This window comes from Mytilus edulis, chromosome 7, assembly GCF_963676685.1.
Source record: "Mytilus edulis chromosome 7, xbMytEdul2.2, whole genome shotgun sequence".
Lineage (NCBI taxonomy): Eukaryota > Metazoa > Mollusca > Bivalvia > Mytilida > Mytilidae > Mytilus > Mytilus edulis.
Genome location: NC_092350.1, coordinates 20,407,913 through 20,433,072, shown reverse-complemented (window position 1 = coordinate 20,433,072; position 25,160 = coordinate 20,407,913). Strand labels below are relative to the sequence as shown.

General features: G+C 31.1%; 1 protein-coding gene across 4 annotated transcripts; it reads right to left on the bottom strand.

Moving 5' to 3' along the window:
- LOC139480990 (uncharacterized) lies at window positions 1–23,513 on the bottom strand. 4 transcript variants are annotated; one of them, XM_071263992.1, is made up of 8 exons: window positions 23,377–23,483; window positions 20,233–20,337; window positions 18,384–18,476; window positions 4,789–4,876; window positions 4,024–4,209; window positions 2,993–3,055; window positions 692–928; window positions 1–283 (listed from the first exon to the last, which is right to left on the bottom strand). In XM_071263992.1, exons 5-8 carry the CDS (start codon window positions 4,199–4,201, stop codon window positions 45–47), a joined length of 717 nt encoding a protein of 238 aa, XP_071120093.1. In that variant the 5' UTR covers window positions 4,202–4,209; window positions 4,789–4,876; window positions 18,384–18,476; window positions 20,233–20,337; window positions 23,377–23,483; the 3' UTR covers window positions 1–44. The 4 variants fall into 4 exon arrangements, with proteins under 4 accessions (XP_071120093.1, XP_071120090.1, XP_071120094.1 ...); XM_071263989.1 differs by lacking the exon at window positions 4,789–4,876; XM_071263993.1 differs by lacking the exon at window positions 20,233–20,337 and having other exon boundaries at window positions 23,377–23,396.
- Window positions 23,514–25,160: the final 1,647 nt, after the last annotated feature.

Sequence of the window (25,160 nt, the reverse complement as noted above, 5' to 3'; positions counted from 1 at the left end):
TTATTGCATAGCGATTCTTCTCTTTATTTAACCCAAATAATCATTTATTTTGTACAAACAACGCATTTAACAGAAACTCCATTTTTGTAAGGTGGACACCTTAAACTGCCACAGTTGGTGCTGATAACATAAAATAAAGCTCCATTTTCATCACTAGTTTTATTGTCCACAGGCTCTGCATCTTTATCAACACATACATAGTCCTTGTAACTGTAATCCTTATAATCTGACATAAGATAGCCGGTGTACTCGAATGTCCAGCCCTTGTAGCAGGTTTTTCTCCCTGAAATTATAAATTTGAGCTTGATTGAACCATGTTCCTCTTCTACATAAAATAAGTTTGATAAAGACATTACCTAAATTTGTTTCATATTGTTTTCATGCCATAGAAAGTCAAACAAAGAACCCTGTCTCCTTGTAATACTAATTTGACTTTAATCTCTATGTATTTGCAAACATGTTTATTCCTTTCGCAGTTTCTTCTTGTATAACATGTTTACAGGTACATATTTCACAATGTGGAAATTGAAATAATCAGTTGTCTATTTTTTTCTCAGCCGATACTTGTCAATTTCTAGACACAAATTAAGTAATGTCGAAGACATGACAAATATGACTATACATGATTTAATTAAGATACTATCATTACCAATTTTTCATCAAAACTGTCAAATGTAAATGTTATTTCTACCTGGTATCATTAGAACAGTCGATCTTTTTCTTTGGTAGCAAACCGCACATGGCACCTCCTTTTGAATCAGATTACTTTTCATTTCCGATGGTCCGTAAGATGAATCAGTCTGATATTCGGCCCCAAATAACTGGACATTACCAACTTTGATTGGTTCTCCATTTTCAGGGTCGTTTGGTAGGCATAGATAGTTTACACCTCCTCCTTTGCTTGTATGTTGGTTACCACCAGCTTGTCCTAAAATACAAAAATATATGTACATTGACGTATATTTTCTGTCCGTTAAACAAACAAAAAGCAATCAATTAGATCATGTTAAATCAAATAAAGATAAAGAGACACATATAAATATTCCTGATATTGACAACAAACGGTTATTATTATTATAGGTGTTTCTTTAATACCTTATAAAACTTTGTAATTTACAGTTGAATGAAATAAAAGTACAAATGCTTTCAGCTCGCTCTCATCTCTCTCATCAAAAATGTTGGAAGAGGGTCTGACGGAAGCTGTTCTAACACCGTACATTTGTCCCAACTATCATCAATTCCGTTGAAAACGTTGTTACAAACAATGACGTATTAAAAAACAAATATTCAATATACTTTATTTATCAGGAAAAACTTCTGTAATATTTGTTATAATTGTCGATACAAAAAAGATAAAATAAATCTTCAAAGTGGAACTTATATAATAAATGAACTGTCTTTTGTTTTAGTACAGTTCTCTCATAGAACATTTCGTGACAATCTTACTCTAGATAGGATAAATTTCTACCATATACATATTAAAGTCGGGACCCGTCATGGACAATTTACTGTTTACAATTTCTCCCTTCTCTATCAACTTCAGTTTTTCTTTTTTTGCTATTAAAAGTGTTTTAGCATAAATGCTTTATTTACATTGGTTTATATAATGAAAAACAATTTTGTGCGAAAATGTTTAATTTTCTATCTCACCGTATTAACAAACAAAAAAACATTTACAAGGTATAGTTGGAAAGAAGTTAACAGTTATCAAATTTGATAAACCGTTCATATTATCAGAACGAATAAATTCGAAATTACAGTGTGGCAGCTGAATAACAACCACCGTTCCCTTTGTCTTTTGTCCGTTTAAATTTAAACCATACAAGAATCAATCATTTACAAACAGTCTTTAATTTCCTTAACATTACAATATTTGAGAAGTAAAAAGTGTACAAGATTTTACATAAATTTATTGTTGTTAAAGCTTTTTTTAAATTTTACGCAACTTTAAAATTAAATACTAAATTCTGGAAGTTTGTGTGAAGAATGAATTTGTTCCGGACCATATGAGTATTTGGACCATACGCGTATGGTCCGACCGAACGCGTATGGTCGGACCATATGAGTATAATACTCGTTTGGTTATTAACGGGCCGGACCATATGAGTATTTTGACCATATAGGTATTTTTTTTAATTACATTTAAAAGTTTCAATAATACAAAAACTTTGTCTAAAAAAAACCAATGATGGTTACATGACAGTATATTATTTTTATAATTCAAATACTACATAAAAATTAAACATTGATGCCATAGTTAGTTTTCATCTCTAATTACATTCTTGTATGTAGACTTGGGGTGACATTTACTTCCACACGGTATCATAGCTTTTTTTGCATTTGCAAGTCTTGGTTATGCACGATCCTTTTCATTTATACCTTTTGTTTGCGAGTGAAAAGCTAGCCTTTTTGTAGCTGCGTACAGTGATATGGAGGTCTTGAGCCATTCCGATATGTCTACGGTGTTTTTAAAAAGCTATAGATCTCAAATATCGTAACATGACTACAATACACAATATTCACAAATCAAATTAAATAAACTATGTTACTTCAAATCTTGTGTAACAGTTCAAGAATTTTTTATTTTTTCAGTCACTCGTAATAAAAAAAAAATCGGTTATGACCATCGGTATAAAATGTGTTTATCATAGTTTTCGCATAGTATATAAAAATAAAATTAACTATGTGAAACTTCTAATTCTTATTTAGCTAGTTTTTTTTTTATTATAATATAATAATAAAATCATCTATGTGATAGCGCCTTTTTAATGAACTGTCATACCATATGAATAGTTTATAAGTTTAGAAACAGAGTGTAACAGAGTGTTTATTACCCCGACCATACGCGTATGGTCCGACCGTACGCGTATGACCGGACCATATGAGTATATACCCATATGGTCATGACCATACACGTATGGTCCAGATACTCATATGGTCCGGAACAAATACACTAATTGTAGTTTTTGGATAGACAATTTAATTCGATTACCTGTGTATACAAGTTCTCCTGCTCTGCTGCATTCTTTCTTTCCCCAGCGTACATATGTCACACCTAAATGAACGAACAATAACAAAACATTATTTGTTTTGGATTGTTTAACTTCAAATTACATATAAACATTTCATATTCTAGATTCATAATTTGCCTATTGTAAAAAGTAAAATAACAAATAATACCGAACTTCCAATAAATTTCTAAACGGAAAGGCCCTCAGCAAATAGCAAAATCAAAAGAAAAAACACATCAAACGAACGAATAACAAATTAAAGCCACAAATCTACCTATAATCAACATGCTCTCATTTTCCATTTGCCGTCCAAAAATCCTGGTTAACTTATTTTTGCAGAATCAATCTTTTATAATTTGTCAAGTTTACATTGGTAATCTAAAATTTAAAACAATTAACACTGATATCCAACAACAAAATTGTGTAATAAAAGCAAAATGGAATTCTGTACGAAATAACTTTCCATTTTTATAGGGGTAACATACATCCAATTACAGCTCGGTGGATTTTTCCGTTTGGGATATTTATATCTATCTTATTTAACCTAGTATTATCACAATTTATGTTATTCTATTTTTAATTTGGTTCTTCTTTTCTCTTTTCATTCTTCCAAAAATTGAGTTCGAAATATCTAATAACGACTGTAATAAAGTGTAATACCTTTTTCTATGTACCTACACATAACGTTTTACCAAAGCTACTTCTGACTTACAGGATATCTATTATTTTGACCATGTCTCTTGAATTACAAAAAAAACCCAGATTTTTGTTTTCACGTCTTAATAATTGTGTCATTGCATTACATCTTTTCATTCTTAATCAATATTGCTGCTGTGAAGGTATTCATAGTCGTTTCTATCTTTTGTGTGTACACTGTCTTCCCAATTATGTTCTTACTGATGTACTGCTTTACAAGGAGCAGAACATGAGAGAAAAAAAAGTAAAAACATATACTCTTGACACTGTTGAATTCATGATTCACTTTAAAGTTTAAGAAGTTAATTGTTTATACCTGAGGCTCCCTGTTTTCCTGTCGAAGGTCCTTGCTCTTTTCTAGAGGTATGGAGGTAATGTTTCATCATATCTATTAAAGACTGGTCAGAAGCCGATAGATCATAATCTTTGCAATCATGACATTGGACAAGCACAAAGCATGTTGTTATAACAACTGCTAAATTTGACAAAAGCATGTTTGCTACTACAATACATAGAAACAAGATACATTAGTAAAAATAAAAACACATTTACATATTTAACAATAAAGAAAAGAGTTTTATGTCTTCACAGTTGATAAGGGGAACATTTTAACCTAGATTGGGTTTTATAATCATTTCGGGATACTTTTGGACTATTTATGCTTGGATATTTTGTCAATCGCTTTTTAAATTAATCAACTTTTACCATTAGCTGTTTATGGCAAAACCTTGTGATTCGAGTGTTCCTCATGAGTCTTATGTAGACGAAACGTGCATATGGTGTAGAAATTATAATCTAAGTCTATGATAAAAAAAATTACGAAAACAAATATTTATAAGTCACGAACATTTTAGTCATTAGAACCTTTGGTCTGATGAGGCAGGCATGTTCTTACTAAATACAAGAACAGTCATTTAGTCATCGGTTAATAGAAACAAATACAATAGGAGAGGAACTTAAAAAATATCGAGAGAAATTAATCAAGAAGAAACATAGTCAAAACTTCTTTAAGACAAAATTGTTTACTTCGTGCTTTTTAAAATAAATTGCGTAAACAAATCAAATAAAGACCAAGACATACCTTTTACCTTCTTGTTTTGTCACAATTACAAGTCTGTGTATGGAACTTTTGTTGCCTTTTCTATTTAAAGCCAGCTTTATATGTACATCTGTTGTTAAAAGTAAATACGAAGATCGCATGTATGATGCATTGATTTAATATATGTTTACATGTACATGTATCCTAAAGGTTACCAAACGTGTTTTACTTTTGTTGATTCCTTCCCATATTCATATAGAATAGACACAATACTAAAACAGGTAGTTAATGCCTATTGAACAGTTATAATGATGACTTGTTTTCTCTAAATTTCTTGTTCAACAGAAAATATGACTGGAAATTTGTTCAGATCTTCCTACCGTTCATTCACGTCAAACTGTATGATTACTTCATAAAGGAAAACTTGAATTCGCAGAATAAAATCAACAAAATAGTCATTTTGCTGAAATCGTCAATCGATTTCTAAATGAAGTAATTCCTAGTTTTTCCATTTTACCAATTATACGGTATTAACTATAATAGATAGATACCTTAAATAGCAAAACAGGATAACAAGGACAAAATAAGTAAGGACACGATTTACAAAAAGCTAATGCTTATATGAATGTTTGTCAACTCATCATAGAAGTTTTGCCAATACATAACACTTCTTACCAATTTATTTGCGTTTCACTTATTATCGCAAAACATAAACAGATGAACAGAAATTCAAAATTTAAATAGCATAAATGAGCAGCAAGACAACCTTCAAATACCTCAAAGTAGTGTAAATAAACTCATCATAGATACCAGGACTAAATTTTGTATATACGCCAGACGCGTGTTTCGTCTACAAAAGACTCATCAGTGACGCTCGAATCCAAAAAAGTTAAAAAGGCCAAATAAAGTACGAAGTTGAAGAGCATTAAGAACCAAAATTCCTAAATGTTTTGCCAAATACAGCTAAGGTAATATATAATTTCCTCCTTCATGAGTTATAACCCTTCAAATACGACTTTAACCTCTATCATTTTGGGCAAATATCATAACCTATATAGAGAAAATATTGAAAATTAAAATGATCAGTAAGACAGGATATACAAAAATGTTAATCAAGTCATGAATCATATTCAAGTCTTTAATGATGGAGACAACCCAGTGTTGAAAATGCACATAGATGCAGGTTAGCGACACCAGCTCATAGTGCTTCTAGCAAGATGGACTCTTTTAACATTTCGGAATGTGTCAGTTATTTTCTTTTAATCATTAAACATTTTACACAAGCTGAAGCCAAGCATCAGTTTTATGACGATATATATGAACTCTGGTGCACATATTTTGAATAATTTGCCACCAGAAAAAAAAGAATGCAAATCGTTATAACATTTGAACAAGTTGCAAAGATAAATTTATCCTTTCAAAATGTTTCTAACTGCCCTCAACACGGTTTGGATTACCGGTAACAAATGAAATCAATATGAGAATAACAATCCGGCCTTCATTTATCGATGACAAAAGGGAGTTTTCACCGAATCTCTACTTGTCTTGACGGGTGCATAATGTTTAACAATTTGACTTACCGTCTCGATGCACCGGTGATCACCCTCGTTTTAATTTAAGTCGTCTTACTAAGATTTGTATAGGAAAGATTTAGATTCATTAGTCGATCAATAAAACTTTAAAAACCTTTTTACAAGTATTGTTTTTAGCTTATATAAAAAAGAAGATGTGGTATGATTGCCAATGAGACAACTATCCACAAAAGACCAAAATGACACAGACATTAACAACTATAGGTCACCGTACGGCCTTCAACAATGAGCAAAGCCCATACCGCATAGTCAGCTATAATAGGCCCCGATAAGACAATGTAAAACAATTCAAACGAGAAAACTAACGGCCTTATTTATGTAAAAAAAATGAACGAAAAACAAATATGTAACACATAAACAAACGACAACCACTGAATTACAGGCTCCTGACTTGGGACAGGCACATACATAAATAATGTGGCGGGGTTAAACATGTTAGCGGGATCCCAACCCTCCCCTAACCTGGGACAGTGGTATAACAGTACAACATAAGAACGAACTATGAAAATCAGTTGAAAAAGGCTTAACTCATCAGATGGACAAAAATACAAGTAGACGTGGCCGGGTACTTAACAATTTAATTTGCCCAAAGTTACAAAAAGGACCCGACATAAGTATTGTTTATCAATACACTCAATGATTTTGTTATTAGAGAATTCATCAATAAGTTAAGACAGTAAATTAATTAAATGCTTGCTAGAAGATATCTTTTAACATAAACAAATCCCATTTTAATGGCTTGATTTAGGTAGAAAAACACCACAGTGAAGGCTATGAATAAAAAAAAGTTCACTATTTTATTGACAGAAGTATAAATGCTTTGAAATCTACATCGAGCTGTATTCAACACTGCATTTTTAACCCTCCAGAAAAGAATAATGAAAATATAATACTTGAGTGAATTGATCCAATCAAAACAGACTTGACGGTTGATTTGGAGCCTATTGAAGGACTTTCAAATCATTACATTCCTGGAAAAGAATGAACAATAAGACCAGTCATTACCAAAATTAGCAACAATCAAGACAAAAAGGAACATGTAGTAAAAGGACAGAAATCAAATTATGTTCCATAATGATATCATCCAGAAAAATTTAGGACTGATGTGAAGACTTGAAAATCTACGTAAAAAGATTAACAAAAATACCGAAATAAGGCAAATTCAAAAAAGGATAGTCCGTAAAAACTGAAAAAAATAAAACGCTATGAATCAACGGAATAAGAGAAGACATATGTCATATTTCTGACTTGGTAGAGATATTTCCCATAATAACATTTACGGTACCAATTTTTCTGCATCGGATGCGCATTTCGACAATACATGTCTCTTAAGTGATGCACGTGGCCAAAATATGTAAATTCCAAAGCTTATATAAAAGATGAAGAGCTATAATCCAAAAGTTATGTTATAATATAAAATAGTGGGTTAAACCTGACCATCGATCATTTGAGATGTTGAATGTAAAATGTAATTACAATAAATAAGATCCTTATTGCTTGATGATACATGCATATCATATAGAAAAAAAGCATTGTATCACTGTTAAACAAGTTTTGATATGAAACGGTCAGATTGATCAGTAAAACTCTGAAAAGATTGAACAAAAAGAAGAAAGACTTTGAAACTTAAATAAAGGCAACAGTAGTTTACAAGTGTTCAAAAGTCATAATTCGATCAAGAGCCATTACTTATATTCTAAAGAAAAACACAAGATAGAAGATATAAATAACTAGCAACCCATCAGTCTACTAAAATAAACATCTAAGTATGCTATAGCTAACAGACTTAAACCAGAAGTGTCGTCATAATTCATAAATAAACTCATCATAGATAAACATGGAATTTAGACTTGGTTTGTAATCTATGGCAAACTAGACGATGTTGATTTTGAAATTATCATTCCCACAACTTTAGTAGCAGTATACTAACTTCACCTGCATATAGGATATACATTTCCCAACTTATTCGGCTTTCAAGAGCTTGCAGCTTCTACTCAGACTTTGATTTTAATAAAAAAAAAAAAGACACTCTGTACATTTTGTTGGACAAAAGGTTCTTACAAATAATATCTGAAATAGTCAAAATTTTCGTTCTTATGTTGTACTGTTATACCACTGTCCTAGGTTAGAGGAGGGTTGGGATCCCGCTAACATGTTTAACCCCGCCACATTCTGTATGTAAGTGCCTGTCCCAAGTCAGGAGCCTGTAATTCAGTGGTTGTCGTTTGTTTATGTGTTACATATTTGTTTTTCGTTCATTTTTTATACATAAATTAGGCCGTTGATTTTCTCGTTTGAATTGTTTTACATTGTCATTTCGGGGCCTTTTATAGCTGTCTATGCGGTATGGGCTGTGCTCATTGTTGAAGGCCGTACGATGACCTACAGTTGTTAATTTCTGTGTCATTTCGGTATCTTGTGTAGAGTTGTCTCATCGGCAATCATACCACACCTTTCCCTTTATTTTTTTTTTATAAATACCAATATTTCAAAATGTATCAAAGACCCTATAAAACACTTTGAAATAATCAAAACTTTGGTGAAATGGAAAAAAAAAGATCCCAAATTATTTAACTGAGACGAGACAAAATTAAACAGCAAAATATGGAGACACAAATACATTAAATTACATGGTATATTTCTAGTCGAGAATACATGTTTTAACATTAACATATTATAAATAAATATATATCCTGGATGACAATGGTTATATTTAAAAAAAATCTTATATCAAAAAGACTTTCATTTCGTTGACATTGATTCTTAGAATATACAAAATGAAAGCAAAATAAATTGTCCAATCAAAAGTTAAATTTACTTAAAGATGAAAAACGAGGGGAACAAAAGTTTTCTATGAATGACAAAATTAAAATATTGAAAAATCATAAAAATATGAGTTACATGTGTAACAACATTAGAAATATAAAATATACTTATACGATCTAAAATATAACATCAACAGGTTTTGTAATGAGGATATTAACTTATAAACACAACACTATTCAATGTTTCTATTTAGATACTTGAATGATAATAAATATAAAATATTAAAGTGGAAATTGTTACATGGTATATTGCCATGTAAAAGAATATTTCAAAGCTGAAATATAGTTTCTACTCGTTTACGAAATAAATTCATTTTTTAGAACTCGTTATCACCTACCTTTGTTTTTAAAAAAAGTGAAATAATTAGAATAATGACTTGATGACTTCAAATTTAGAAATAATATTATGATTTTAGAAAACTTAATACTTTGATATAAAACAAAGTGATGTAAACTATAATGACTTTTTTTTTATTATTTCTTTAGTATTAGAGATTAAACATACTTTTTATTAAATAGAAAAAGGAAAAGAAGAAGATTTCTACGTTACTTAACCTGTTAAATAATTAACTGTTAATGGTCACGTTCAGTTTCAGAGACATGCACATAAAAACAAAATCAAGAATAACACGAGAAACAACATTTCATATCAGTAATTTGTAGTTCTTTTGGTTGCGTGACGTAATTATAAGTCATTCTAAACTGACATTTCCTCACAAAATGTAAAATGAATTACCAAATCAACTTTTGTTAAAATAAATATACAATGTAGGACAATTTTTAAAGACAAACATAATGTAAAACAAAAAAGCAATGTTATATATCGGAAAAGGGTCAATTGCAATATTGAGATATATTTTGAAATAGTAACCCTTAACCTATTATTTATAGTATTAATATCTTCTTAGGAGAAATCTGGGTACTTAAAGACGAGGAAATATTTATTTAAAAATCTATCTTGAATACAATATAAATGGATACCCTTTCAACGATAACCCACGCATGTGTTTATGCTTATTTCCAAAGGTGTTTCTTACAGTGTACATCGCATAGACTCAAGCAATTGGGAAATTAAAAGGAGGCATGTTTTCAATTAAATTCAAATTACAAATAAATACAAATTCACTTATTTTCATATATTGCTTTACTACAGATTTGAATGCATCATGGGTTGTTTATTTTACGGGAGTTCAACCAAATCCTGGACAATTATAGCAGAGGTGTACAATGCTTTACGTACATACAGAGTAATTTAATGAAAAAGAATATTAGTCGTATGCCTATTATATTGAAAATTGATTTTTTTTTTGTTTCAACCCTAATATAAAAAATGATATTTATCTTATAACAAATATATTAAATACACTTTTTTTTTTATCTGAATACATATGAGATAAATATAAACATATGTGTATTTTTGTAATCATCTGTTAGTTTATGTACATGTGTATATAAGAGACTGAGGAGAAAACACGAAGGCAAGTGATCCCATTATTTTTTCCCTCTTAATTTTGTTTTTTCTGAAAATTGATTTCTTTATTCTTTTAATTTTGTTTTTCATTTTTTGCGAGGATTCGTTGTTATTAAAACCAATAAAAAATATTCCAGACAAAAAGAAAGTAGAAAAGGGATTGTGTAGTTGGGGTATGTCCAAAACACGATGTTGCGTCGATATCAACGATATCGATGATATCGATACACGACTTTTATGTATCTTGAAATGTCCACATGGCCTGAATCCTCCGTCTTGAATGTTGATATCGAATCGATATCGATAAGCATTTCATATCCCTAAACCTCTGTCTTTGTTGTCGATATCGAATCGATATCGACAAACATTCCATAACTTGAACAAAAGCCTGAAACCTCTGTCTTGGTTGTCAATATCGACGATATCGAATCGATGTCGACAAACATCCCATAGCTTCATCAATATGCATTATGGTGTACGTTGTTTTTTTCGATTAAGTGGTAATTGACTAAGTATCAACCATTACCTTGATTTTGTTATATTTTAAATGACTTTTTTTTCGTAACATTGTGGTAATAAAGGGGCACTAGCTACGAGATATATACAAAATCAAAAGTACAAAAAAAATGTATGTTTTTTTTGTTCAATCATTAATGAAAGTGAAATAATGAAATACTAATTTACTTTTCTCAGCTAATATGGTTCTATTTTGTCAAATTAAGCTAATAAACATTTATACTGACTTAATCACTTGAAAGTGAATAATTCGACCTCATTAAATCCGTATTTATGTGAACTCCAATTTAACCTCGTAGAAAGAGATAGAACGTAGAAAGAGATAGAATAACGCATGCATTGTCCGTGTATGGGTATTTAAAGGAAAAGAATGTCAACATTGAAAGTGAAAGTAAGTAAATAATTTTGATTAACTGATTCGATCCACACAAAATCAGTCTTAGAAAGATCAAAACGACGATAAACATATTTTTCAATCTAAAAAACAAAGTTTAACAGACCTATAAAACTCCAAATCCACGAGTTGCTTAATCTATTTATATCTATGTTTATGTTTACATCGCTTATATAGTCATAGAAGGTCAACTCGATAGTTAATTAGATGGCGTCTTGGCTAAAATTCACACGAAACGAAGCTACATCTTATTGAGACCATGTCCTGTAAATTGTTTATTTTATACTTTTGATAGTTTGGAAAAATGTTTTACATTGTTATTAATAAAATATGAGAATTTGAGTCAAATCGGTGAACATGAATTTGGCAGCTAGTGCCCCTTTAATATCAACTGTTGAATATTCCAAATTAACCTTCCTTTGTATTTATATGGTGTCATGTCTCCATATTAAATTTGTTTTTTGTCAATCTATTTATTTTTGTTCCCACAATTTATCCATGAAAATGACCTTGACATTGAACATAACTGGTCAACATTCTAGAACACCCGAATATGTATCCTTTTTCGGGGTCCATGTTGTTTCTATGTTTATGTGTGTCATTTCTCCCCCTTAATGTCATCATAATTGACTAACGCTTCGCATAGCCGAGTTCTAGATCGAAGGCGATTGACGGAAGCATGATTTAAAAGACATTTGAACGAATGGAAACTAGACTTTGAAGAGCAACAGGTTACTTATTTCAACAATCACCAGGTGAAAGGTGAAATAGAAAAATATTGTCACAAATTAAGAGAGAGTTTTACACAACAGTGGTCAAGAACACATCATACCAACAATTGTATTGCTGAAGGTAACTTGAATTGAAACTGTAATTTTTAAAAACATCTAAAAAAAAACTGCTAAATAATGGCTGAGATATGGTATTTACCGTTTCAAATTATTATTAAGGGCAGGGATAATCTATATAAGGTCCCTGTTAAGGATGAATAAATATTCTGATGAGTAATATAACATGATTCGAGTTTCAAGATAAATGGTTGGTCAACTAACATTTTATTTGAAGAACCGATATTTGAAATATACCCTCGATGATACATGTACGATTTTTCTTAATAAGGCCCAACATTAAAACGTTTTAAAAACATGAAAATCCCAATGGATGTATGTTAAAAAGGTACAGGAACCAACCCATTCTTTGATTAATAATGATACATGCATTTTGTAAAGTCTGTTATATTCAATTTTATCCATATTTATTATTGAAAATGTAATATTTTTAACAATTACGGCCTTTTGCAGTGTTAACATATATTTGTTCTGTATACATATAATGTTCTTCTTCTGTAGATTGCACTGAAGCTTTGGTAATCGATGGTCATAAGAAGGGAACCAGGCTAGTATGTGATAATGATATTGGCGATGTTTATTTTGAAGAACTCGGTAACATTAATGAAGACTGCATGAAAACTCCATTAAAGGGATCTCATTTTCGTGTAGACCAACAGGCTTCTCATGTAAGGATTTCAACGGTACGTTCCCAATTACTTTTTTATTATTCTTAGATCAAACAAAATGACTTAATGTTAAAATATATACTTCCGACATCAGACTCGGACTTCTCTTGAACTGAATTTCAATGTGCGTATTGTTATGCCTTTACTTTTCTACTTTGGCTAGAGGTATAGGGGGAGGGTTGAGATCTCATAAACATGTTTACCCCGCCGCAATTTTTGCGCCTGTCCCAAGTCAGGAGCTCCTGACCTTTGTTAGTCTTGTATTATTTTTAATTTTAGTTTCTTGTGTATAATTTGGAGTTTAGTATGGCGTTCATTATCACTGAACTAGTATATATATTTGTTTAGGGGCCAGCTGAAGGACGCCTCAGGGTGCGGGAATTTCTCGGTGAAATGAAGACCTGTTGGTGACCTTCTGCTGTTGTCAGTTCTATGGTCGGGTTGTTGTCTCTTTGACACATTCCCCATTTCCATTCTCAATTTTATTACTGTTCAACTGGCGAAGTGATGTATAATATTGCCTAATATTGTTAGATAATTGTATATTAAACAGTATGTAAAATTTAATACAACAACGTATTCTTAATTTAATCCAGTGGATGGAGTAATCCCCCTTTTTTCTGTTACCTTGGGATAACATGTATACATAATGACGAATATTTCAATTCATTTATAATCCTTTAAAAATATTTATAGAAACCCATTGCTATGTATTCTGCACATAACCATCAACGAGTCGATTTGATTAAACGTATCTGTTGACTTTGCAAGTTTTCAAAATGATGTTAAAATACTCTAATGTTTCAGGATTCAAGCAATAAAACCAACCCTAAGGACGATCTAGAAGGTTTGGAATGTAAAACTGACAAGAGTAAACAAGGAGCTAACAAGTATAGATCAGCTGAAATGTGCTGTGCGGTTTATAACTGTGGAATAGTGGTTGGAATAACAGAACTATTTGGAAGCGAATCTCTCTCACAAGTGTACATTGTATGTCTTTCTGACATGGCTGTGGCAACACATCAATAACATAACATTATTTACTTTTAAGAACACAAGTGCGTGTGTTGAATTGGTGAAGGAAGCAAGTAACGAACAACACAAAATAGAGATGTTTTTGATAAAAATGAATTAAAATGTTTATTAGAACTTACAAAACTGAATTCAGTTTGTACTTTAAAATAAATATACAAGCAATTTCAAAACCCATCAAAGATAACACACATATTATTAAGTACTACAGACAAACGTTACATTTACTTGTGTTACTAAAATGAGATCTAATTTAAAAATCATATTGCTGATATTCAAATTTAATTAGGAGATATAGTAAACTACACATGGCATATATATAAAAAAGGAAATAAATATATTATCTAAAGTTATTTCAACATAACAACACACGGTAATTGCATAATTGCTGTAAGATAACTTTTTTGTCAGATTTGATTGAGGTAAATTAATAAACCCAACCATAAAGGTGATCCAATCACCAACGCAACAACTATCAACAATAATGCTATTGTGTTCTTCTTCCTAAATTTATCATGATCTCCACTTGCTCTGGATTTGATTGCCTACAAGTAATTGTTTACTTCAATTATTAAAGAAGTGAACGGATATTTATTGGAGATAAATTGTCAAAGTGGTATATCTTATGACTGCACCAACGGCCTGGTGCAATTAAAAACGAAGCCCCTACCCCGAAAAAATACTAATAAAAAAAACAATCAAATAAAATTAAGAATGGAAATGGGGAATGTGTCAAAGAGACAACAACCCGACCAAATAAAAAACAACAGCAGAGGGTCACCAACAGGTTTTCAATGTAGCGAGAAATTCCCGCACCCGGAGGCGTCCTTCAGCTGGCCCCTAAACAAATATATACTAGTCCAGTGATAATGAACGCCATACTAATTTCCAAATTGTACACAAGAAACTAAAATTAGAATAATACAAGACTAACAAAGGTATGCATATACTGTTGTTTGTGTGATTGTGATGTAAATGAGAAAATATAACTATAATTAAAAAGGTAGACGCAAATTTGAATTCAGATTCTCGAAATAAAAGTTGTTCTTACAATACATTAGACAACTCTCCATCCAAGTAACACGTGTCTCGTTGTATGCGTTATTGTCATTATCACAAGCACACACACATACTGTTTATATCATATTCATGATATATCTTCCTACGGATATTTTTTGCAATATCGATGTTTGGTAACTAATTTTTATTTACATATCCTTTACCTGTTTAAAAGCTAATAGATTTTATTCCACTGCATGTTGACTTTGATAGCGAAATCAACATTTGATTGGTTGAAACTACCCCTAGTGACGTCGAACAAAACTTCATATTCCCCTCTGAAAGTCGGGATTGCCTTGTAAGACGTTACCAGCGTTTAATGTTTTAAAACGTCAAAGATAGCATAAAGTAATTTCGTTTTTACAAAATATTTCAGATCTAAATACAAACAGAAAAGAATAAATAATTAACTTTCAATTTGTACTAATTATCATTGTTTATATTGACGTGTCACAATTTAGTTATAAAAACAAACGGATAAGAAAACAATTAATTAAATTAATATCTTATGTTCATAAGTTCAACAAAAGTATAGACAGTGGAATAAAACATTTATTTCCCTTGGCCGATGCCCTGGTGAAATATGATTTTTCTTGGGTGATAAAATCTTCATATCACCCTCAGACACGGGAAATAAATGTATAGTATCATAGGGAAATAAAAAAAGGATAAAACTAAAATTAGTGGAAGATATTAGCAAGCAAAATCGAGTGAATTGTGCAAATGATGATACAAGCATGACAATTACCACAAAGCATCATTATTAAATACTTTTTAAGAAATAACTGCTGGCCATTGAAAAAAATATTTTTTTCAAGATGGCCACGGCCATTTTCTAAAACGGCTGTTTTCTTCAGTTAAAAAATACTGATTTTTCTGGAAAACTTTTCTTTGAACTTCTTTTAGTAAAAACCAATTATCAGGTTTGGCGGCTACTTCCCTTACATCACATATTAATTAAAAATGAATATTTGACATATCCAGTATTTGCGCATGCGCGAAAATGTTACAAAATTCTTTCAAAAACATTTGAACTATTTACTATTTAGCGTTTTTGGATTTCTAATGATATTATGAATTGGTTTAATAACATTTTTCAAGGTTATGATACACATGTGTTTATTACTTTTGCGCATGTACAAACTAGTTATAGACATCAAGATCATTTTGTATGCACTACCAGGCAATTCTCAGGTATTCGATGGATAAGGCGAAAAGGTGCTGAATCCCGGAGAAACATCAATTGTAACTGCAGATCAGCCACTTTTGGAAATGCCTAAGGAAATTTACTGGGAATGGCCTGATTTTCACGGAAGAGATAAGTGGATAGAGGGTTGTTGCTCACAAGGAAGCTACTGAATCAAGAGTTCCAAATGGTGAAGTTGAAATCATCTCTTCGTAAATTTTACGGACGCCATCACGAGTTGGTTGACCGTTATGGAATAACCGTTTCACAAATGATATCGGATATGTTCCTTACGTCTTAACTACAATCCCCTTTCCTTTCATGAATGTGACCTACCGAATTAGACTATTTACCGGATTTTTTATAACATAAGCAACATGACGGGTGTCATATGTGGAGCAGGATCTGCTTACTGTTCCGGAACACCTGAGATCACGCCTAGTTTTTTTGTGGGGTTCGTGTTGTTTATTCGTTAGTTTTCTATGTTGTGTCATGTGAACTATTGTTTGTCTGTTTGTCCTTTTCATTTTTAGCCAAGGCGTTGTCAGTTTCTTTTCGATTTATGAGTTTGATTGTCCCTCTGGTATCTTTCGTCCCTCTTTTATCGTCATGTTTGGTGGATTGCACACTGAAATGACTTGTTATAAAGCTCTGGGTGATATATTGCGTGATCGGGGATGGACATGTTGTCTTACTGAAGCCAAAATTACAACACCAAGAACGGCAGATTCTTTTTTGGTATGTTCAAATGTACCTCGGACAAGACAGGCGCATCAGACAACTGCATGTATTTTGCTTGAACTGTTAATTTCGGATTATGAAAGCTAAACTCAGAATATATAATTATGTCATGACTCTGTGATGTTCAATGATTTAAAAGACTGGTGTATAGAGTCATCTAGGCTTTTGTAAATAGTTATCAAAGGTATCAGGATGATAATTTAATACGCCAGACGCGCGTTTCGTCTACATAAGACTCATCAGTGACGCTCATATCAAAATATTTATAAAGCCAAACAAGAATAAAGTTGAAGAGCATTGAGGACCAAAATGCCAAAAAATTGTGCCAAATACGGCTAAGGTAATATATTCCTGGGATAAGAAAATCCTTAGTTTTTCGAAAAATTCAAAGTTTTGTAAACAGGAAATTTATAAAAATGACCATATTATTGATATACATGTCAACACCGAAGTATAACATATAATTCGATTCATTTGCTGAGAATCTACAAAATTCATTATGTTATATGCCAATCTATTGTCTAATGAATTGATACAACCTCGTATAATCGAGGTTGTATCAATTCATTGTTTTTAAAACAAATCTTCGATTTCCAAAATTCCATTTTTTACGGAAAGACAAGGGAAATCTGCGTATCTGCTGCTCCACAATTGCTGAAGGTCGAGATACATTGTGTTTTGTCCAACTTTTTGTCTGTTTGTTTTTTTTCACACATCGTTGTCAATGTAATTGAATTTTATACGACTGTCATACAAGTGAGAGGTTTAGCAAGCTATAAAACCAGGTTTAATCCATCATTTTCTACATAAGAAAATGCCTGTACCAAGTCCTCGGAGTTTTTTTTGTTATTTTACCCTTGATTTAACTGGTCATACTAATGTATATTTTTAAACAATGTATGTATTTTTAATTTTTTTATTCAAATCAAAGTTTTACATCTTTTTTCCATGGCGTTTGCAGCTTCTCAGCATGGTATTGTTAATTTGCTTTCGACTGATGAATTTGAATATTTCTTTTGGTTTTTATCGCCTCTCTTTTACTATCTTCCGATCGAATGATTTGATTTAATTGATAAAGACCTACATCAATTTGAAAATTTGAAAAGAACAATGAAAATGCGGCCATAGAAGAGTTAGTGGATTTAATTAATATTAGTAACTAGACATACGTTATAAATCGAAAGAGGAACGGGAATATATTTTAAACCCTGTCATTTTTTAATTAATATAATCATAATCGTAGTTCTTCATAAACAAAGTTAGATATACACTTAATCGTTGATACATAATGATATACTTACATACAGTGTTTGCAGACAACATGGCACATATTCCAAACGGTAGACAACACAAAATAGCAAGACCAGAAGGACACATATAATCACCGGGTTCCGATACCTGTTTTGAAAATTAAAAACCCAGTTAATTTTTATAGAATGTTATTAAGTTTTACATTGTAAAGATAGTCCTTGATTGAATAAATTTAAACAAGAGTTATTTTCCTCTTGTCGCTATATTCGAGGTTACGTTTAATAATTTCTTTATTAATCAGCCAATTTCAATTGTTTTACTGGCCGTACTTTTTTTTTATTAAAATATGTTTTGAACAAATTCATCACTACGATCTCGTAAAGATCCCACATCAGATTTATGTGAAGTCCATGTTTCAATTCGCTGCGATAAAGCCTTTTTGCTGAGATGCGACGTTAAGCAATCATCAATCAATTAATTAATTTGGTTAATCATTTGAGAAACTCGACCATTTCAATCTCCAAAAGAGTGACCAGATGACTAACTTAAACTGAAATTACATCAAATCTAAACATATCTATAGTTTTGGTGGCTATATGTTGAAGATCGAACTCATTTAAAGAGACGATATGATTTGGTTGAAACAAAGTCTCCTTATGAGATTTTATAGAAATAATCATCACAGATGTCATGTTCAGAGATGCAATATAGGCTATCAAATAGATAGACAACTTAATGATAGAAAGCATATAAATAATTGTAAATGCATTGACTTTTCCAAATATGCCTAAATATATTCGCTGCAAAAATAGAATTAATCTAAAATCTAAATTATGCGATTTTTTGTGAATTGAAATTTGAAACATACTATATAAGTCACAATTTTAATAATTTTCAATGAAAGTAATATATGGAATAGGTTTCTTACATTTGTCGTGAAATTCTAGTTCAGATTTTCAGAACAGCTTTTGGGATTCTTAAAATAATTTTTAAAAGCAGAATGAAATAACCAAATATTATGGCTAAACAAATATTTTGTTCCCAGTTTTAGCGAAAGTTTTTAAAAACAAATTCTTTTGTGATTGATTCAGTGGGTTTATCAAATTTCAGATTAGGAGTCTTGATATAAAAAAACTCATAACAAACAAAACTGTATTAAACGCCGAACGTTAAATTTGGTGTTAATATTTATCCCCTGAAACAGAGAGATTAGCATCGAATATAATTGAAAAGAACTTCAAATGAAAATCATTCCATATAGACATGGTTTGGGTACATTTGATACAAAAACAGTTGTCTAAAATTGTAAGTGAGGTGACAAATTAATTGCTAGAGTGAAGATTAGGTTTTCTGATTCAATTCCAAATTTTTTCCTTCAAATTAGCATACCAGTCATTCACATGGCATATCCATCTAATTTACAAATAAATACATAAATTTATAATTTATTAAAAAAACGGATAACGAAAGCGAAGTGCATCTCTATAAATATTTTTTAGAAACCTAACATAAATATTTTTTTTAATCAATTATGATAACTATACTTAACAGAAAGTGTGTTCCAAGAACAGGTTATCAAATTGCTATGTTGACCGAAATATTGAGAAATTATCAATTTTACAAATGAGAAAGAAATATAAAAAAAAAAAACAACCAAAATTTGAACTCATATAGAATATGAGTCTAAAACATAATCATAACAAATAGAGGTATAAGACGATATATATAGTTTATCATTGAATTTTGATACAAGAAAACGAAATTGTATAATTTCTATAGATTTACATGTTCTTGAAGAATCTCTTTAAGTGATCTAAATGAAAGGTCATTAATGGGAGATAATTTCACAAATTAAAGAAAGATTTCTTCTTTAATGTGTTTTGTGAGCTTAGAATAAGCTTACCCCTCTTGTTTTTAAATCGTCAAACATGGCTACTCGCATTTATCGAAGACTTTCGTTGTAGTTCATCTATGTTTACTATAATTTCTTTGTTGATATTCAACTTTGCTGGAAAAACAACAGATACTTCTGCATTGTGACACAGACTAATGCATTTTTTTCTCTTTATAATACATGTTGTGTGTGATTGGCATATAAGATAGCAATAACAGTATTTGATGTGGACTAGCTTAGGATAAAATTTATGTTGTTGATCAGAAAATATATTATTTTGTGCATTACAAACCTGTTCGTGCAATTTTCATTGTTATTCAACGCAAAATATTTGTTAATATACCTTGGATGATCTCCTTACATAAAAGATATTTTTTGTTTACTTATTTTAGCTCGAACTTATTAACCCTGTGTAGGTCTTTAAGTTGAGGTTTAATTTACTATAAGTTAACCGGGCATGACTAATTATACACGCCCTGTTAGAATCAGGGGGTCCAAAATAGGACCAGGAAAAAACCCCAGCTAAATACATTAATTTACAATTTCAGAGAATGAAAGTGCTTTTTGACTCACTTAATATCACTGTCAAGAATCAGACAGTATTTTGAGTGGAAATAAAAACATGTCCAAAACCGGGAAATTTTGGCCTTTATAGATTGTAAATTCGCGTCGTTTTGTTTTTGGTATTCGTCTACTGTGGAGAAAAAATTAAAGAGAAAATAGAAGAGAGTCTAATAGCTTTTCTTACTAGTTGGATCATGATTCAACTTGATTCTAGTACGATATACATTTATCCACCTGTCAACTCTCTATTTTTGTAAAAATGTCACTCTAAAATTGTTATAATTTGCTGCAGGTTGATCCGTTTTATATCTCGTCGTCATTATGTCTGACATATTTGCCACTGAACATTAATTAACTAATCAATTAATTAGCTGCATTTGGTGATGTATAATCATTCGTCTTTAGTTGATAATTGTCTCAAATGGTTTTTATATATTTGATTTTTATTCACATTTCTTTCCTCATTTGTCTTTGCATTTGATTTTTGTTAACATTAAATAACGTAGTCCACATCAGCCATGCGACTGTTAAGAGTTTTCAGTCACTTGACCTGAGCGTAGAACGTATTTCCTCCTCAAAGAGTTGTTTAATACTATTATCCGTCAAAGATATCCTAACAGGTTTTCGTAATAAACAATGACCGTTTCGTGCATTCGTATTACCAAAAAAAAAAATCATCATGGATAATATATATATTAATAAATAACTGCAGTGTGTATATTTACAGATACATTTTAACACATATTTTTGAGAAACAATTATGCACAAAGGTTTCCAATTTTTTTGTAAATGGCAGTGGGCATGGATATAAGATTCACAATTTCACAAATTGTCAATATATTATCCAACTTCAATTTCTAAAACATAATAATAAAGTACTAATATCACACATAACGGATTTGTCCAGTTTTTTTATTATAAAAAGTGTTAGATTTAGAAAATGTTAGTAATGTCGCCTACTGAAGAATTTAAAATACAACCGTTTCCCCTGATAATACTCGGACTATAAGATAACAAACAATAAAAAATAACACAATTCCGATCTCCGATGAAAATTCAAAACGGAGAGTCTATAATTAAATGGCAAAATCAAAAGCTCAAAGACCTCAAACAAATGGATAACAACTGTCATATTCCTGACTTTGAACAGACATTTTCTTCTGTAGAAAATGGAGAATGAAACCTGATTTTATACCAAAAACAGCATCTCACCTGTATGCCAGTCGCATAAAATTCCAACGATATGTGAACAAAATAAAAAAAAATAGAATAGGTTAAAAATGTCAAAAGAGGTACAGCAACAAAGGATTCATTTTATATTTATTATTAGGTATGTGTCACACCTGACTTATCTCATAAAATTTGAATGATTGACTTTCAAAATTAAACAAAATATGTTTATATAACGTTTGTACCATGCAGTAATAAATTACTATAATTTCATTCATCAACACTATTCTCAAAGCCAAACAATGAACATGTACTAAATTGCTTCTATTTATCTTTAATGTCAGTAAACATTTCATGGCAAAGCAAAACATCCAAGTAAATCACAATGATTTAATAAGTGAATAGAAATATAGATAACCTTTAATGTGGACCATGATATGTTCATCAATCCGAAGTACACTAGATCACCCCTGGGTTCTACTTAGATTTGCATTGTTCAGTGTTTAATTTTTATGTTATATGTTGTGTACCTGTTCAGAAATCCACGAATGTTAACGTGACATTGTGTGGTTCTCGTTAAGGAACCGATATTGTAGCGTAATTTTATGTAGTTGTTACCTAATACCTGACGCAAAAGAAATATACATCTTGCAACTTTTGTGTCCTTCACAATATAACTATTTGTCATTTTTCGATTTTTTGCTATGGTATCATCAGTTTGTTATCTACTTAAGAATACTTTTGAATATCCCTTTTGCCTCTTTTTCTCTTACACATTTGTGACGTTTACATACAGAAAACGCCAACGACTATTGGACAGCAAACGTGTTATTAACATCAATGAGGCAACAGTTCAATGCTATAAAAGTTGACAAAAACAGAGGGCAACCTACAGTGTTTAACAAAAGAATGTTTTCAAACAATATGTCAAGTTATAAATTATCGCTTGCCTATTTCAGTTTTGACTTAAGTTTACAGAAACATTCGAATATCTTCCATTGACACCCTTTTCGTTAGATAATGAAACACATTTAGATATATTACAAAACAGTTGTTTTCCTTTCATTTGATATGTTTGAGCTTCATTTGATAAACAACTATCCGTTTTGAATGTTCCATGTAGTTGATATTTTTGTTATTTCTCTAAGTTCTCAAGTTCTCACCTCTCTGACGTTTTCAATCTCAATCGGAAGATAAACGAAACATACTCTGGTGAATTAACTACAAATAACCTGAATTCGCAAACAAAAAATGCATAAGTCTCCATTGTTCAACAATCGAAATGATAAATGCACGTTTACATCTCTAAATTTGAAAATATAGAGCTAGTGGGAACCAAAATCTATAATTCTGAGAACAAACTATATGACATCAATTATTCATGTTACCATATCATTCAATAATTACATATTCATTTACCCATATTGTGAAATCCAAATGTTTACGATGGAATAACTATATCAAAGTCTGATGAAAACACATACACGTTCTTTCGATCTAGTCTGGGTTTTACTTCTTTAGTGCATACGGATAAGGAAGTTCTTTTGAAACCCGAGATAATTTCTGTCTGTGTGTTTATTTGATTTTTTGCTCACTTTGCTCACCTGTATTATAAACTACACAGTACATAAAGGGCAAATGTTTGGGTTTATATCAGTGATACAGTAACCCACCTTCTCCACAACCAATATACTGACGAGTTTATTTTAGAAGGAGATTGACTTTACTTGAACACTTAAGAAAAAACATTTAAATATTATATCAACTTTAATTTTATCTATATAGTTTAACATATCACATGATATAAGTTAACCTTTTGAAACTTTATTTCTATAAGTTGGATATCAGCCATATGGTTCAATGCAAGCGATGTAACAAATGATGCTTCAGCCATGCAAGTTAATAGTCACAATCACAACTGTCAGCTTCATAATGAGAGTATAACACAACATAGTCTTTTTCAAAAACTAAATTCACACAGTAATTGCTTATTTTAATTTTGTTGGCTTGATAATTCAGTGGAGGAAACTTAATTGAGAATGGTAATTGGTGATGCTACACAGAGACAACAAACCGACCAAAGAGAAGAAAACAACAGAAGTCCACGGATGGGTCTTCATATCCCGAACCCGGAGGCTTAACAGTCAACAAAAGATGTACTAGTTCAAAGAACATGCATATGGACCTCACACCAAACTCCCAAACATATAAATGAACTCAAATTAAAACAAACCATACACGACTGACTTCGGACTGGCGCAAAACGATAAACAAGTTAAGAGAGATCTCAACACCCCCCCCCCCCTATACCTATAGTTAATGTAGAAAAAAACAAATCAGCAATGCGTACAGTGTAACTCAGTTTGAAAGAATGCATAAAATCGAGAAACTTCTTTAACACCAAACCAGGTGACCATAATTTAAAACATACGAATGATAAAATTGACATCCTGTTTATTGGTATTGATATAAATCTGTTTTTGCACTTTGTTTACACTTTCATAACTGTAAAAGCATTCGGGTATGACACACGAAATGATACATTAAACGGCCGAGATAAAACATAGTAATGCGTTGGTTCTTGAGTGTATGTCTTTATTAAAAGATGTCCGATGTCAGAATAGGTAACAAAAACTATATTCACTATATTGTAGGATCTGTCAAGTGTGCATTCGTTAATGTTGAAATTCATAACATGTCAACATTTTTTATTTAGGAGCCAGATAAAACAAACCTCTAGGTACGGGATGTTCTCGCTATATTGAAGGTCAATTGGTGGCCTCCGCTGTTTTGTTTTTTCTTTGCTCTTTGGTCGGTTTGTAGTCTCTTTGACACATTCCACATTTTCATTCTCAATTTTATAGAAAAAATAAAAAAACGAGTTTCTTAAATATGCATAAAATCGAATATAATGAAACTAGAAATATCTTTATCACCAACCAGGTGACAATTATTTCAAATATTCAACTAATACATTTGATATCCTGTTTGTCGATATTTAAGGAAAATAGTTTTGCACTCTATGATTTCGGTGAAGCGTAACTGTGAAAGCATATAACAAACGGAATAATATATTACACAATCGAGATATGAAGGTGTAAGGTTGAAATTGCATTCAGCTAACAAAAAAGGCGGTGCATCTTGAGTCGATGTCTTATTTTGTATCTTAATGTTATTGTAAAAGAGGGGCGAAAGAAACCAGA

Coding starts and splice junctions, on each gene's coding strand:
- LOC139480990 (XM_071263991.1), bottom strand. CDS start 18,408: ATGTGCCATGTTGTCTGCAAACACT. Junction 3,056..4,023: donor AGGAAAACAGGGAGCCTCAG/GTATAAACAATT, acceptor TCGTTCATTTAG/GTGTGACATATGTACGCTGG. Junction 284..691: donor GACTGTTCTAATGATACCAG/GTAGAAATAACA, acceptor TTATAATTTCAG/GGAGAAAAACCTGCTACAAG.